Source organism: Pagrus pagrus (assembly GCF_965226575.1).
Source record: "Pagrus pagrus genome assembly, chromosome: 3".
Lineage (NCBI taxonomy): Eukaryota > Metazoa > Chordata > Actinopteri > Spariformes > Sparidae > Pagrus > Pagrus pagrus.
Genome location: NC_140187.1, coordinates 11,078,878 through 11,093,623, shown reverse-complemented (window position 1 = coordinate 11,093,623; position 14,746 = coordinate 11,078,878). Strand labels below are relative to the sequence as shown.

At 41.3% G+C, this 14,746-nt stretch overlaps 2 protein-coding genes across 2 annotated transcripts in view; one reads left to right on the top strand and one right to left on the bottom strand.

Annotated features, from left to right (window-relative positions):
* cdh22 (cadherin 22) overlaps positions 1-10,389 on the top strand; it is a gene marked incomplete at its 5' end in the record, with an annotated part of 67,017 nt that extends 56,628 nt beyond the window's left edge. The window contains 3 exons of the mRNA XM_084348834.1: positions 3,027-3,176; positions 3,521-3,622; positions 9,318-10,389. Of these exons, the coding sequence (XP_084204960.1) occupies positions 3,027-3,176; positions 3,521-3,622; positions 9,318-9,856 (791 nt within the window). The 3' untranslated portion in view covers positions 9,857-10,389. The remainder of the gene's footprint in view (positions 1-3,026; positions 3,177-3,520; positions 3,623-9,317) is intronic.
* Positions 1-14,746, bottom strand: part of LOC311254519 (uncharacterized protein) — a 134,913-nt gene that overhangs the window by 82,605 nt on the left and 37,562 nt on the right. The window lies entirely within an intron of this gene.

The window sequence follows — 14,746 nt, the reverse complement described above, 5'->3', positions numbered from 1 at the left end:
TTATATTTTGGTAAAAGACAAACAAAACCCCCCACAGATTTTTTTTTTTTTCTTTTTTGTCCTCCCACCCTTCTTTTTTCTCACTGTGGTGTCTCTTTTCATGGACACATTTGTCAACCTGTCACTTTCAATCTGTCACTTCTTCTTTTCCCCATCATGGCCTCACATTGCGTTGTGTCTCCAAGCCTTGACATACAATGATGAAAAGGCTTTTTTCACCCCGTGTTGCTAAACTCTTTTAAGTCGTTGCTGGCAGTCTGTAGAGCAAAACCTCATCTTTAGCAAATAAACTTTGCTGTGACATGACAAAACTGCCATCAGTTTACCTGGAAAATGTCCCGCATCATCAAAAAATCTCATGGAGAGCTCATTTTATTTGATTTGTTTGGTCAGAGACACGCAGAATCATCATTCCCGCTATTTAAGATTGAAAGCAAGCTATCAAGAAATTTCAGTATATTTAAAACAATAAAACAATATAGCATAGCAGTCTTTTCTCTGGTAATGGTGGCTGTATTTGTTTCTTACGCCTTTGTGTCTGTTAATGAATACGAAGAATAAAATAACTGTTTTAAGGGGGTTCAAGTTCAGGTTCAAGATTGTGGCCAAAAGAAAAAACAACAGCATTTGTTTTTCAAATGGCTTGAATGACCTATGTTCCTTCCAGCAGTCAACAATGCTTTCTCTTAACCATGACCGTGATTTTTCCTTGATCTCGAACAAGTTGTTCTTATTAGTCATGCTAGCGGTGTGGCCCAAGAGGTTGCAGAATCAGACTGTTGGTCGATCCAGCCTTTTGGTTGAGAATTACTGAATGGATTGCTGTGGACATTTGTACTGATATGCATGCTTAACAGAGAATGAATAAAAATGACCTTGATGATTCCCTGACTTTTCATGTAGCATCACCAGCACTCAGCCCACACTTTTACTTGGTCCAGTGAATTGGGTTTTAACCAAATACCTGCATGACATTCCCATCAGCCTCAGCTGTATTTTGTGTGCAATGCGGCAAGCTTGTAATAAGCATTATTTAATGGGCAATGAGGCCTTAAAAGATGCTTATTAACATTGTATGTGTTAATAAGAGTTTATCAGTTTTAATAAAAGTAAAGAAACATGGTTGTTGTTGTTATGACCATTGTAAAACTAATTTTACTTATGATTCTTTAAATAGCAAAACAAACACATTAAATTTAACTAAACTATTATCCCTGTACTACACCTTAAGTAAGATTTTTGGGTTACACTTTATAATAACCATCATTAATAGATGGTTACTTAAACTTACTAATTAAAATAAATAGTTATTGATTAACTGTTAACAAACAATAAAAATGACCCATAAACCATTATTAAGCAATTCTAAACAATGTATAACATTTTTGCAGCTTTAAAATATATGTGTTACCTTTTTTGTTGCTATTTGAAAAGTTATAATTTTTTTAACAGGTAATTGTGTATTTTGCAGATATGCAATGTCATTTTAAGATTCATTAACATTGATAAAATATCGCTCTTAAGACTTAAGACTACAAACCGGTAAAGAGTTGCTTATAAATGTCTTATTATCCTACAAAAAGCATGCCCGTATTAACACAAACACTATTAAGATGTAATGATGTTAAAGAGCATCTTATACAGACTTACAAGGGCCGTAAGTTACACTTATTACAAGGACCTAACCTTAATTTTTGGATTTATAAGGCCAATGTTAGCCTGACTAAGATGAAGAGCATGGAAAACATTATGCTTGCTAAACATCAGCGTGTTAACATTGTCACAAAGCATGCTGACATTAGCATTCCTCACGAGTCACCACTGTGCCACAGTACGACCTCACACAGGTGTTTAAGCTTTGATTATGTCAAACAATAGCAGCCTTCCAATAAGGTCAACAGATATGTGTCCTTCTAGAAGGCAAAGACAAAAAACATATTGTTGTATTCAAGGTAACGGCAGATGTGGGAGGTTGTTCTGTTCAAACTTATACATCGCCAACGTTTTGATTTTGATTCAAAACTGCACAAGATGCCTCAGTCTATATTAAACCAAGTGTCTCGAGAGAATCTTTCTACAGCAGACAGCCATGGAGGAGCATGCTGTGTAAAAGTCAAAAGGACAAACTCATGGGCGGAACGTTCCCGCACATAAACTGTAATATGAAGATTGTTCTACATGTGCCAGAGAAGCTTTAGGGCGACATGGATAACGGTGATATATGTTGTGAGAGATGGATTGCTCGGTATCCTCCGTGCAGGTCTACTCACACAGCTTCTCTGACTCTATTTGTCAAAGCCTCCTCCTGCATTCTGTGTTACATTTATCTATGTCTCCAGGAAAGCGCTCATATATAAAGCGGTGAAGTTTAATTTCAAACAGTGTCTCTCTCACTCATTTTGTCTACTGTTTTTGTTGTGTTTGTTTGTTTTTTTTTTTTTTAAAAACATGATAAATGTTAATAGCGCAAAAGCAGTTCACTTCGCCGGAGAAATCATTCAACACAAAGTTAAACCTGACAGTCCTGCCAACCTTCGTCTGGTGTCCTTGAACTATGCATTATTGCATGTCAAATGATTTATTCAGACTGTGCAAACAAGGGAAGCACTCCACTGTCTGTCTTTTTCTTCAATACTTCAGCACTTGGCCGTTTCTTAGAAATTTTCATTGTCATTTTTTATTCGTCATATCGTATCAAGCATCTTATTGTCAAATGTCAAGTCTTGAAAAATATGATTTCTCTTGACATTTGAGTAATATCAAATAGGCCTGCATGATCATTTTCTACTCCTTCTGTCAGTACAGTCTTCAGTTCAAAGGAGTATAAACAAGAAGGGAGATAAAAGTACACACTGGATGGAGTTTCATCAAATCTAGTGTAGCCTGATCAAAAAACAGACATCAGTGAGCAGACTGCGAGGGTGTGTTCTTCAAATATTAAGCCCCTCATGTGTAATTCTCTGCTTTACCTTGTCTCTCTGACCCACACCCCCCAACCCCTGACACACTCATACCTCCCACCCCAGACAACACAGCTAGCATCCGGACCCAGCGTACTGGGTTTAACCGCCACGAGCAGAATGTGTACTTCCTGCCCATCCAAGTGGCTGACAGCGGGCATCCCTCCCTCAGCTCCACAGGCACCCTGACCATTCATGTCTGTGGCTGTGACACAGGTAAGAGCCACTGCCGGAGTCGCACCATTACTTACATTATCATCACTGTCACCTTCTGCATCAGCAGCAGCAGCAGCGCTAAAAAGGTCATCTGCATGCCATTGTTTTGGTCAGCAAACAGTTCTTATCAGCTTATATTTGTGGAAAACAATATAACACAAGGCCACAAATCGGCAGACAAATTGCCCTCAGCTGTGATTTCTACCGGTTTAAAATATAATATATGCATCATAGAAACACATTTTTTCTCTTGATAAAACAACGCTTAATCCTTGTCCACTGACCTGACTCATAACTGGTGTTGAATCTGTACAGTTAATGCTAATCTTTCTTTTGCAACACAGATGGAGCCATCCAGTCCTGCAACGCCACAGCCTATGTAATGAGTGCTGCTCTCAGCCCTGGGGCACTTATAGCACTACTGGTCTGCATGCTCATCCTCATAGGTAAGCAGATGGATGAACTCATGTATGTATGTATGGATGTACGAGGAGATAAATGGATGGATGTATGATGGATGGCTAGAAGGATGGATGAGCACAATTTATTACTATTGCTTTTCTGGGGTCACTGCTGAGTTCAACTACTCCTGCAGGACCACTGGGAGCATTACGTTCAATACTGGGATGTAGTAAAACTGGTAAAAAGGCAAGACTGGGGGCTGGGCCTAAAGACACGACTCAAGGTCCTCTGCTCATGAAATCATGCAACCAAGCATGTGTCTTTTAATGGATTGACCACTTTTAGAAGTTATCTATATTTCACGAAAGAAATTGCACATGCAGTGGCATAAAAACTGGCATCGAAAATGGGGTCAATATTCCATCTTTCGTTCATTCAGCGGCTTTTACTGTCGGACATTTTGTCGCTGCTTTTACGAGTAGAGAGCTTTTGTTCAAACAGGAGCACAGATGATGCTTGGGTTTATGAATGATATCAAGCCACTTTGATCCTTGGAACACAGACGGAGATGGAGTGAATGGGAGTGAAGTGGAGTGGAGGGGGGGGGAGGAGAGAGCAAACAGGCGAAAGAGCTGCCTCAGCAGTTGTATACTTCTGGAGGAGCCTTTAAATAGACGCGGCTTTCCAGACATTGTCTGATTTTTTTACACACACATGCACACACCGACATACACATGCGTGCAAGCGCTCACCCTCTCAGAGACCGAAGAGGTTTTGTATTGTCATATCTGAAAATTTTATGAGTTTGCTCCCCCCCCTCCCACTGCACGTCTGAGCATCACACTCCTCGGTGACAGAAAGAAACGACAGCACTGTCAAAGTGTTTTGTCTGCCCCGCTCGCGCCCATGCACGTTTTACATCCTTCAAGCGGTGAATGATGGATGATGATGACACCAGGCAGATCTAACTGTAACTAACATTGCTATCTATTACTTTTTAAGAGCTTTTCTAATGAGAGCTGTTAAAACTCTGCCTCCATTAACCAAACCATCTACTGGAGTGAACTTAAAAAGCAGGGCATCATTTATTCATCATGGTTTTAAAAGCCTCAACAAAAATGTTATGTACAAATCTGAGGCAACCTCTGCTGGCTATAAAAAAAAAAAAAAAAAACTGTGTTTGCTTGGGATCGTGGTTTTGGTGTTCTGGGTGAGATGACATCCCCTCAAAGGCCTGAATTTCAAACAATTCTCTGCCCTTTAAACTTGAGGAAAGCTAGACACTGCAGAAAATACATGGCACAAAGATTTTTTTTTTTTCACTGCAGCCTCCAGTGATCTGGATGAAAAACATGCACTAAAAAGTAACATACTTCTGATAAAGACTGTGAAGATTTGACTATCACGGTGTTATTTGATATGTCGTGCCTTTTGATTCCACTAATGACAGGACTCCATGTTGATTTCAATAGTGTCAGTAACTCTAATCTTTGTCGAGTACGTGCCACTTTCAATGAATGATACTGATTGGTAGAAAATGGACTGAACAGGCCTCATCAAAGCGCTGAGGGACAGGCTAAGTCGGAGCGCCTGGCTCCTGCCAGTCAGCATGTGGACAGTAGAGTCTCAGGGCTGCAGGGATTGGGATCAGTGGGATGAACAGTGTTTTCACAACTATCTTGCGGTGTGAATAACAGACGGGAGCGAGGCATGTGGCAGCAATCTTATCAACTGCACATTGCCTGACACTTTCATGTTCCTGCTTTACTTACCACACACGCGCACACACAAATTTGGTCTGCATCTGCTCATACATGCTAAGCACACATCCGCGCACCAAGACATATCACTCCGCTGCAATGCAATCAGCTCTCTCATTGTGCTATTACTGCGTGCCATCACACGCACGCAGACACACTCCCTCCTACCTAACCGGCTCAGCCAGCACTTCCTCTCTCCAGAGGCTGGACCACCTCTATTAAATCAATTGTTGGATGATGAGAAAAATGAAAACAAATTTCTGCCTAATTACCTTACAAACAAACAGTCCCTCCATCAGTTCATTTATAGGCCTGATGTGATGAATCCATTCCACTGCGCCGCAGCATCTGCATGCATCCATTCCAATTACCTCCCATCTGCTTGTGATGAACTCCTGGGTGGGGGCAACCAGTGCAGCCCAAGGGTAAATTAAACGTCTTGTCAGGAACGTTTATGGCAACATCTGTACACATGGGGACCAGCTTTCTATGTATAGCAGGCCGCTATACACAGGTACATATGCTTCCTACAAAAGGTAAATTCTTTACACAGTGTATTAATATTGCCTAAGGTATGCTAATCGCCAAGTCAAATAGGAGCTTGATTGCTCACAGGTCAAGCATCTGTGTACCAAATAGGCAGTGAGGAGGTGTTCGTCAGGAGTGAGGTTATCCGATTGTCTCGAATCGCTACATGCTCCTTCAATACTATGTAGATAAGAAGCTGCCGATCTGCATGTATGAGGGAGTTCACAACGGCAACTTTCTACCTCCTATTACTCTCCTCATTAGTGTGAATTTAGAGTAATTGTCTTAGCTCTTGTTTAGTATGCAAAGCAGCGTGAGCCTCAATTTACCACAAACCATGACTGTTTCCTCAACCCCGTGGCAATTAATTCACCCCATTCATGGAGGAGAAGAATAAACACAATGGTTACAGACACCGCTTTCCCAATGGAGCCCAGCAAACAATGTAAGAGGAGAACTAATGTACATTATCAGTCAGAGATACTGCATAAAATCCCCATTCAAGATCAGCGAGGCTCTTTAGGCCGGCACAGCTCTTTAGGCAGGGAACACACGGGGCGTCTTCACTCCGAGTTTTTTTTAAGTCCATTTACACCAAATGAAGACCATTACCAGGAGAAGCAACAAGTCATTTGTAAGGATTATATGCTCGAACCAAAGTGTTTCTGTGCCCTTTGCTGCGGAGAAAGAAAATGAGATGAAAGCGAAGAAGAAACATGGTGTTTAATAGTCACATCCTGACTTTCAAGGTCACTTTGAGAATCCATTTGTCCATGGCTTTTTTCTATACACTCTAATGCATGTGCTTTAGCATGTGTGAATTTTGTATAGGCAGCGCATAATGTCTTGACATTGATCTAGTTTGACTGCAAAACGACGTGGGAATATCTCATTTTCACAATGAACGGACGGGTGTTCTGGTGGGTTCAGAGCATCAAACAATCTGTGTCGTCCCAGACAGCTCAGGTCCCATTATAATTGATGGCCTTTTTATCTCCGTGGGCTTGTAGGCATTTGTTTTAGGCAACAGGCTATCTGTTCCAGAAGATGCATGGTGCCTCCTGGTTAATGATCTATCTAAATGTCCCTTCACTGGAATCCCTTTAGAGTAGTTGCTCATTGTCTCTGCTAAAAAAGGAGGAAAAAGGCTTTCTGTCCACTCGCTCCATAGGCGACTGGCCACAGAACCCAACTCTTGCTGCCAATCAAAACTATCTGAGGACAGTCATTTCCATCTCCTCATCTGACTTTCTGGTATTGCAGAATTGTATGCCTGTTTTTTTTAATCACATGGATATCATTAATGTTAATTTTCCTTGACCGTGTATGACAATTGCTAAAAAGCCACTCATACCACATGCCAACCAACTCGTTAGTAATTTAGATGGATTTGTGAAGTGGTTGATTATAAAGAGTAAAAAAATTTCGATGGAATGGCACTTATTTTGATCAGTTATCCACAGTAGAAGGAAATACATGAGCTGATCTATTACTAGCTACTCTGAATTCATGGAATACAAATGAATAAAATATAGTAATCATAATATAATGCGCCTGAACTGTAGTTATACAGGCTCACTTTCTGTTTGCATTGCCTGAACCCCTCTTGTTGTCCTCTTTAGTTGAATAAATAAACCTCGGCATAATTTTGCCGACACAAATATTCTGATTATATCAGCCATTGTTAATTTTTATTTCATGTTTCACGTACTATATCAATCCCTGTCCACATTCGTCTTCGCTTATTAATTAGCTGGTTGCTGGTTTCTGTTTATACATAGGGCTTGTATAAATGGAGCTGTTCATTATCATTCTCATACTCCCCAGTGTGCATAATTCATTCATCAGTGCCTGTAATATGTTTTTATCATCGCTGAAAATGACATTTGATGTCGCTGCACGTCTGAGGCAAATCTGGAGGAGGTTTCAGAGGGAAGGGTGCAGCCCTGAGAAGGGATCATTAAGTCAGGGGTTGGGTGTCTGAGCCAAGTGAGACTTGTCTAATCACAAATGTAGGCTGTAATTAAAATAACTTAGCTGAAATTAAAGCCTCATTGATTCATCTGTGCATACAGCCTTTGTTTTCCTCTCGTTTAATTAGTATGTAACGTAATCCAACTCAACCTTTTTTTAATCCAGACTTAATTTTCCGAGGCATTTCTCTGTCTTTATGGGGGTGTTGCACCTGGTTTTAAGTAGCGATGGAACGGCAAAGTCTTTGTTTCACTCGACTTGGATGAGTATTGATATACAGATTGGGCTCCATTAGGCCTTTTGAATCATATTTCTGGGCAAGGCAATCAGGATTGTGAAAAATCAATGCTCATGCATTTGAAATGTATAACTTGATAATATATTATCTTCCCCCCTGCTGTGCCTTTGTCCTGAGAGGTGAAATAAAAGTTAAAATGGGAGTAGTTAAAAACTTGCCCATGGAAAGTACAAGCAAATCCATCATGCAAAGTGAATGTTTAATGTTCAGTGCTTTGCAGTATGTACACATTTAGTGCAATTATTTTCTTTGGTACAGTTGTTTTTTCTTCAGAACTGAACGCTCTGAATCTGGGTTTAGTATGTCATTAGTAAGATGAAGGAATTCCATTTTTTTTTTGCATCCAAGCTCTTTAAACCCTGCCTGACAACGCTTGATCCATGTCTGCAGTGCAGCAAGAGATTTAAAGCCACAGATCTCAAAACACTTGCTGCGATGACAGTTCATAAAATCCCTTAAACGGGAACCTGTCTTTCTCCTTGCTTTTATCTCATACTACTGACAAATTCATATTCAAAGCAGAAATAGTCAACTTTTCAACGCCTCCCTCCTCCCAGTGTTTCCCTCTTGTGTTAATGTTGCAGCTGTCACAAACACAGTGTTAGCAACATGGCCACCGCTAGCAGCCTGGCTACTGCCCAAAGCAAAAAAAACAACTTAAGAATCCTAATTTGACCGAGAAACCCCGATCTCACTGCAATGAGAAAATGAGTAAAACATTAAGAAGGCGGCAGGTTTTGTTATTTAATGATCTAGTAGAAAGAATGCTGATTTTGAAACGTCTCAATTCCCACTGGTAAAGGAAAACACGTATCAGCGGGGGAGCAGACTTTAACACAACACCGGGGCTCTCCATTGAGTGAATGCCTCTCCGTTTACTCTTGTTTATCTCGGCTTCTATTACCCTCCCTCTTCACCGTTTTTGCCTCCTCCATCAGCGAGGTTTGTTTTCTTTCCCCGTCTGGAACATCTGGAACGAATTTCCACACTTATTCCAGTTGTTCCACTGTAACCTGGGGATAGTGACCAGGGGAAAAAAAATGCCTCTTCGTGTTTTGGTTGCATATTGACCTTTATTTCCTTTATGCTGCCTGTTCAATTCACCTGTACACATATGACCACGAGTGTGTAATGGTTCCTCTCTCTTTCTCTGTCTTGTTTTGTCCGTCTCCCCACCAGTCCTTGTCCTGCTGATCCTGACCCTGAAACGCCACAGAAAGGGCCAGAGAATGGCGGAGGATGAGGAGGACATGAGGGATAATGTCATCAAGTACAATGACGAGGGCGGAGGGGAGCAGGACACGCAGGCTTACGACATGAGCGCCCTGAGGAATCTCTATGACTTCCCGGAGGCCAAGAGCTGTGACTCTGGCCCAGACATCCGCTCACTGCCGCAGTGGATACAGGCCAACCGGGTGGGTGGAGGAGCAGAGGGACCTGCAGCGGCGGCAACGGCGGCGGCAGACTTCTCCCTATTCAAAGGCTACATCCGGAAGAAGGTAGAACAGGCTGACGCCGATCTGTCTGTGCCGCCGTATGACTCCTTCCAGACGTACGCCTTTGAGGGCACCAGTTCACCAGCGCTTTCACTAAGCTCCATCCACACGCTGTCCACCACCTCGGAGCAGGATTTCTCTTACCTCAGCGATTGGGGGCCGCGTTTCAGGCAACTGGCGGGCTACTACGCGCCGGGAAACCTCGAGGAGGAAGGGTCCTAGCACAGCCTCTCCTTCTCCACAGAGAGACGTTTAGACTCCCTCTTCTTCCTCCTCCTTATTTCACCCTCTGGCACTCTACTGAGATCATCAGAGTCAGCACTGTGTACCCTTTTAAAGACAGACCACCATCTCTTTGGAAGAAAATTCACAGTGTTGAACTTTAAACTCCAGATTTTTTTTTAAACTCTTTGGTGTTGATGGGAGTTTTCAGACATTAGCATGAAGCTCTCAGGATGATATGAGAAAGAGTTATTAAAGAGATATCCCGTCACCAAAATTGCCATCTAGTCTGAAGGGAGGATTTTTGTTCACTCCCAAATCATAAGTGAGAACCCTAACTTTAAAGCTGTGAGACTGTTTTCAGAGATCAGAGCATCAAGATTAAGTACGTAGGGTTGAACCATGTACCATGTATTTATTTAAAGGAGGAGATATTTATGTATTTATTTGTTTTTATGTATTTATTTATTTATTTACACCATGATCACTATGGTAACTGCAACAGTTGACTCTGCTGAAGTGCTGAAGAGAAACAGGAGAAGGACATTAAAAAAGAAATGAGAGACAACATGGAAGACAGGACTGTAATGGCAGAGGACTCTACACAATACTGACACAGAGGTGACATCTGGGTCATATAAAAATTACATTCTGGAAAGTATTTGTATTTATTTTCTATGACCACTTTTGTAAAATAACCAACTCAAGACAGATAAATGAAAAGCAGAGAGGGAACAGAGGGAATGAAAGAACTGCAGAAGAAAAGAGCGCTGCCACGTCGGTCCGAACACTTCAGACTGACATACCTTTGCTGTATTTCAGTGATTTATAAAAAGGGTGTTTTTGGAGGTCACAAACTGAGGACAGTTGTGTGTTAACAATGTCTTTTCTTATCCTTTCCACAGCCAATTGTAAGGCAATAAGGCACAAACCGCAACAGTGATTTATGACTAAACAAAATGACTGTTTCATGGAATTGGCTTGGTGGCCAGCTTCATCCCATCGGGAGACAATTTTCATTCCAGATTTGTGTGTGAATGTGTACAATATGTTCAGTTCATTTTATATCCTGAGACATTTGATTTTGCTTTTGATGTTTTATTTCCTTTGGGGGAGGGAGGGAGGGAGGGAGGGAACTAGTGACGGTTTTGTCTAATTAAGAGGGAGAGGGTTGGGGGTGACACATGATGAATGGACTGGTCACATCCACCTGATATCCACAACCTATTCAATGTTGACCCTAACTTGCAAAATGTATGGAAAATTTAAAAAAAGATGAAAACAAATAAATATTTAATTTTTTTGGTAAAAGCCTACATCTTGCTGTGTGCAATAAACTAAATTACTCAGTAAGTGGGATCACACTGATAAAGTAAATGGAGCGTCCCTGTAACTAATTATTGTTTGCCACTTGTTTGCTGAAGATGTCTCCTGAATTATTAATGAATGTGGAGCTAGTTTGTGTTTACACCAGGGGTAGATTCAGAGAGTAGTCCTAGATGGAAACAAACAGACCATATGACAGGCCAGAGCCAAACAAAGACTCTTCTCTCAGCGCGGCTCCCTCCTGGCTGCCTTCTGCCAAACTACTGTAATTGTCACAGTCACCAGAGAATGCTGAGCCATAAGAAGTTGCTTTCATCTTTATGATCTGCTGCTAAAATGGCCAGTCAGACATTGGCTGAGATTTACATTCAGTCGCTTTTATAACTGTGTTTCAAAGAAAATGTCAGCTTTTTTTCCCCCCGGTCATTAGTAGGTCTTTATTCACTGATTGGTGAGAGCTGACGTAGGATTGTGTTTCAACATAAATTATCCATCACAGCTAAACAAAAAAGAGGCTTTCTCCAGACTTTCAGTGTTCTGTTATGGAGCTGAAGAGGCAGCACTACTCCTTTTTGTCTATGCAAGCGTAGGACTGATGACACAGTTAGCCGATTCAGGCTTTGTTCATCGAATAACAGTGTTGAAATTTATGGTTTTATTCACAGGTAAATTGTGTCACAACTTACCATTTTACCTAAAGCATTGTGGTGCCCCAGGTTACAAATCAAAGGCCTATTCTCCAGATGTAAGGGGATATTTCTCATATTGCAATCAGAATCTGATTTATTTTCATTTTTTGTTTGGAAAAAAACATGGAAAATAAGATGTTTTGTTGAAGTTAGACCTTACAGTTATTTCATAATTTGCATCACATTTTACATCACTGCCTTTATCAATATTCAGCACACTCTATTATACTGTGCTGACCTATACTGCTGCACTGTATGTATTTATTTGTGTATCTTTGCCATGGAGTGATTTGGCCATCCATTATTAATCACACCCTGTAGCCCAACAGCCTTGTCTAACTGACAAGCAAATGCCATGGTCTGGATGAATATATACAGATGTAGGTCAGCATGAGCTCCACAGTCACAGTCATACAGCAGGGCGGTGAAGACATGTGCTCCTTTAAAGAAACACTAAACAGGGCAATACCATCCCAACGCAATCACCAGAATAAATGTTGGCTAAGGTTTCTGCAACACCACAGATACAGTAGGTTAACTTTACATTTGTTTAGGTTCAGTTTTCTCTTTCTCTCTTGTTACAGTGCTCTGCTGATGCTCCAGCTAGGTTCAGGCATAAAAACTCGGTTAGGGGTTAGGAAAACATCATGGCTTGGCTTAAAATATCTGTTTTTAACACCACAAACACAAGGTCTCCTTCAATACACATGGTTCTGTCAACAAAAACACGGCAGGAGATGGCCCAACTTGCCATGAGAAATATCTGTTTGTGGTTGCAACCAACACAGCTGGAAATTGTCTCACCTTATCCTTAGAAATATCCAGTGGTGTAACAAATGTTGAAAAGCAGACTCCATCCCGATTTGGCAGCTGCATCATATGCCACATTTTGTATAATGTCAATATAGTGCAAACTTGGATGTATCTCTGGTTTGCAGAGAGGTTAAGTGCTAGCATTATATCCCGTCACCGTTCATGTGACTAATGCTGTCAAATCTGAGGTTAAAGCATGAGCACATGTTTCGGGGTAAGAAAGCCCCCCCGGTCACTTCAATCCTATTTTCCCTGCGAACGAGCTTCTCATTTATCTTTCATCACCGTCAGAGAAAATGTCACTCCTTACTGATGGCCTACACGTGTGAACATAAGAATGTCTTTCCATAAATCAGACTTTTTCCCCCCAACTCCAAGGGCAACGTGAGGCCCAACATTAGTTATGCAGATAGATGTTTGGTGATTGACAGTTCTCTAAGGGGACAGCTGTGTGCACATAATATATCCTCTTCTCTTCTCTCTGCACTTGGCTGGGTAATGACAATTGATTAAACATTGGGGGCGAGATATGAATGCACACTGACGAAAATATCAATCATACATAGCCTAATAGCCGAATAGCAATAAGTTATTTACGTTTCAGACACACTCAAAACAAAGCTTTCACCTTCACAACAAATCCATTTAGCTAAAACACACTGCATGAGCACACCTGACTTTACCACAACGAATGCAAATGCAGCACAATGAAAAGGTGAATTAATAAAGTGAGATGACTGTTATAGTTACATGGCCATTGCCTCTTTACAAACACTTCACTCAAGTAGAAAACAACTCGAGCCGTTTGTTATGTACAAAATTTGACCCTTTCTGTGTCCTGACGAGCTTAATTCAAAGCTCGGATAATGACGGTGACTTTCTTGTTGCAGTTGTTGTTATTTTTGTGGCGATACATCAATTGAGCCTGTGAAGATCATTCAATTTATTTCCTTCAATACTAAATCAAAAACAATGGTAGCATTTATTTATCTAGTACTTCAAAAACTCAGGACTCAGAGTGCTTGGGAATCAAATGAAACATAAATAATAAAATAAAGTAAGAAACAAAGTAAGACAAGATAAGGTAAAACAAAGACTGAGGCATCATACAATAACATGCATCCATTCTCTAAACCACTTAGCTTGTTTGGAGCACAGTGGGGCAGGAGCCATTCCCAGCATGCACTGGATAAGAGGCAGGCTACACTCTTGACAGGTCGAAAGTCTGTCACAAGGGTAATGCATATAGACAGGCCCACAGGCACTGGAGAGTTTCCTCTTCACCTAACCTACATGGCTTTAGGCTGCAGGAGGAAACAGGAGCACCTGGAGGAAACCCGACCCAGGTACGTGCATAACGCGCCAGCTCCACAGAGAAAGAGGCCAGGACCTTTTCGCTTTGAGGCAGCAGTGCCTCCATCAAATAAAAACACATCTATGAAAATAAGTTTTAAGCCATTAAAACGATATTGATTGTGTTATTGCTCGAGCTCCTCGGGCAGGTTGTTCAAAATCACAGAGGCCCTGATGGAAAAGGCCTGGTTACCCCTTCATTTAATTCTAAATGTTGAATCAGCCAGAAGGGCCCTGTTGGAGGATCAGAGGCTGTGCACTGGCTCATGGAGGGATAAAATGTGTGCAATATAGCCAGAGGCCAGACCTAACTAGGCTTTAAAGGTGGTCAAGTGGATTTACGTTACAGTGACAGTTTAGCTTTTTGCAGGTTTGTGACACAGAGGATGCTTTTGATTTTTACTCCAATAAAGAGAGTTATCTATACCAGGAGTCTAAGCAAGAATAAAAATGTCTTATAGCTCCATCATGTACATTTGTGTGTGTGTTGCAGCTACTCCTGCTCCTACTGAGAATCAACAGCAGGTTTCTTACTGCTCGCTGTTTTCTTCTTTTGGTTTGTTGGTTTATGTGGATGAGTCCTTCTGGCTATCACAACTCCCCCACACAAAGCTGTATAGCTTTCAGTCACTTTCAGTCCACGAGTTCCCAAAATGACTCCGAAATGGCAGAGAGCCAAGCTAAGAAAGACCAGGTGAGAAAAGATGTA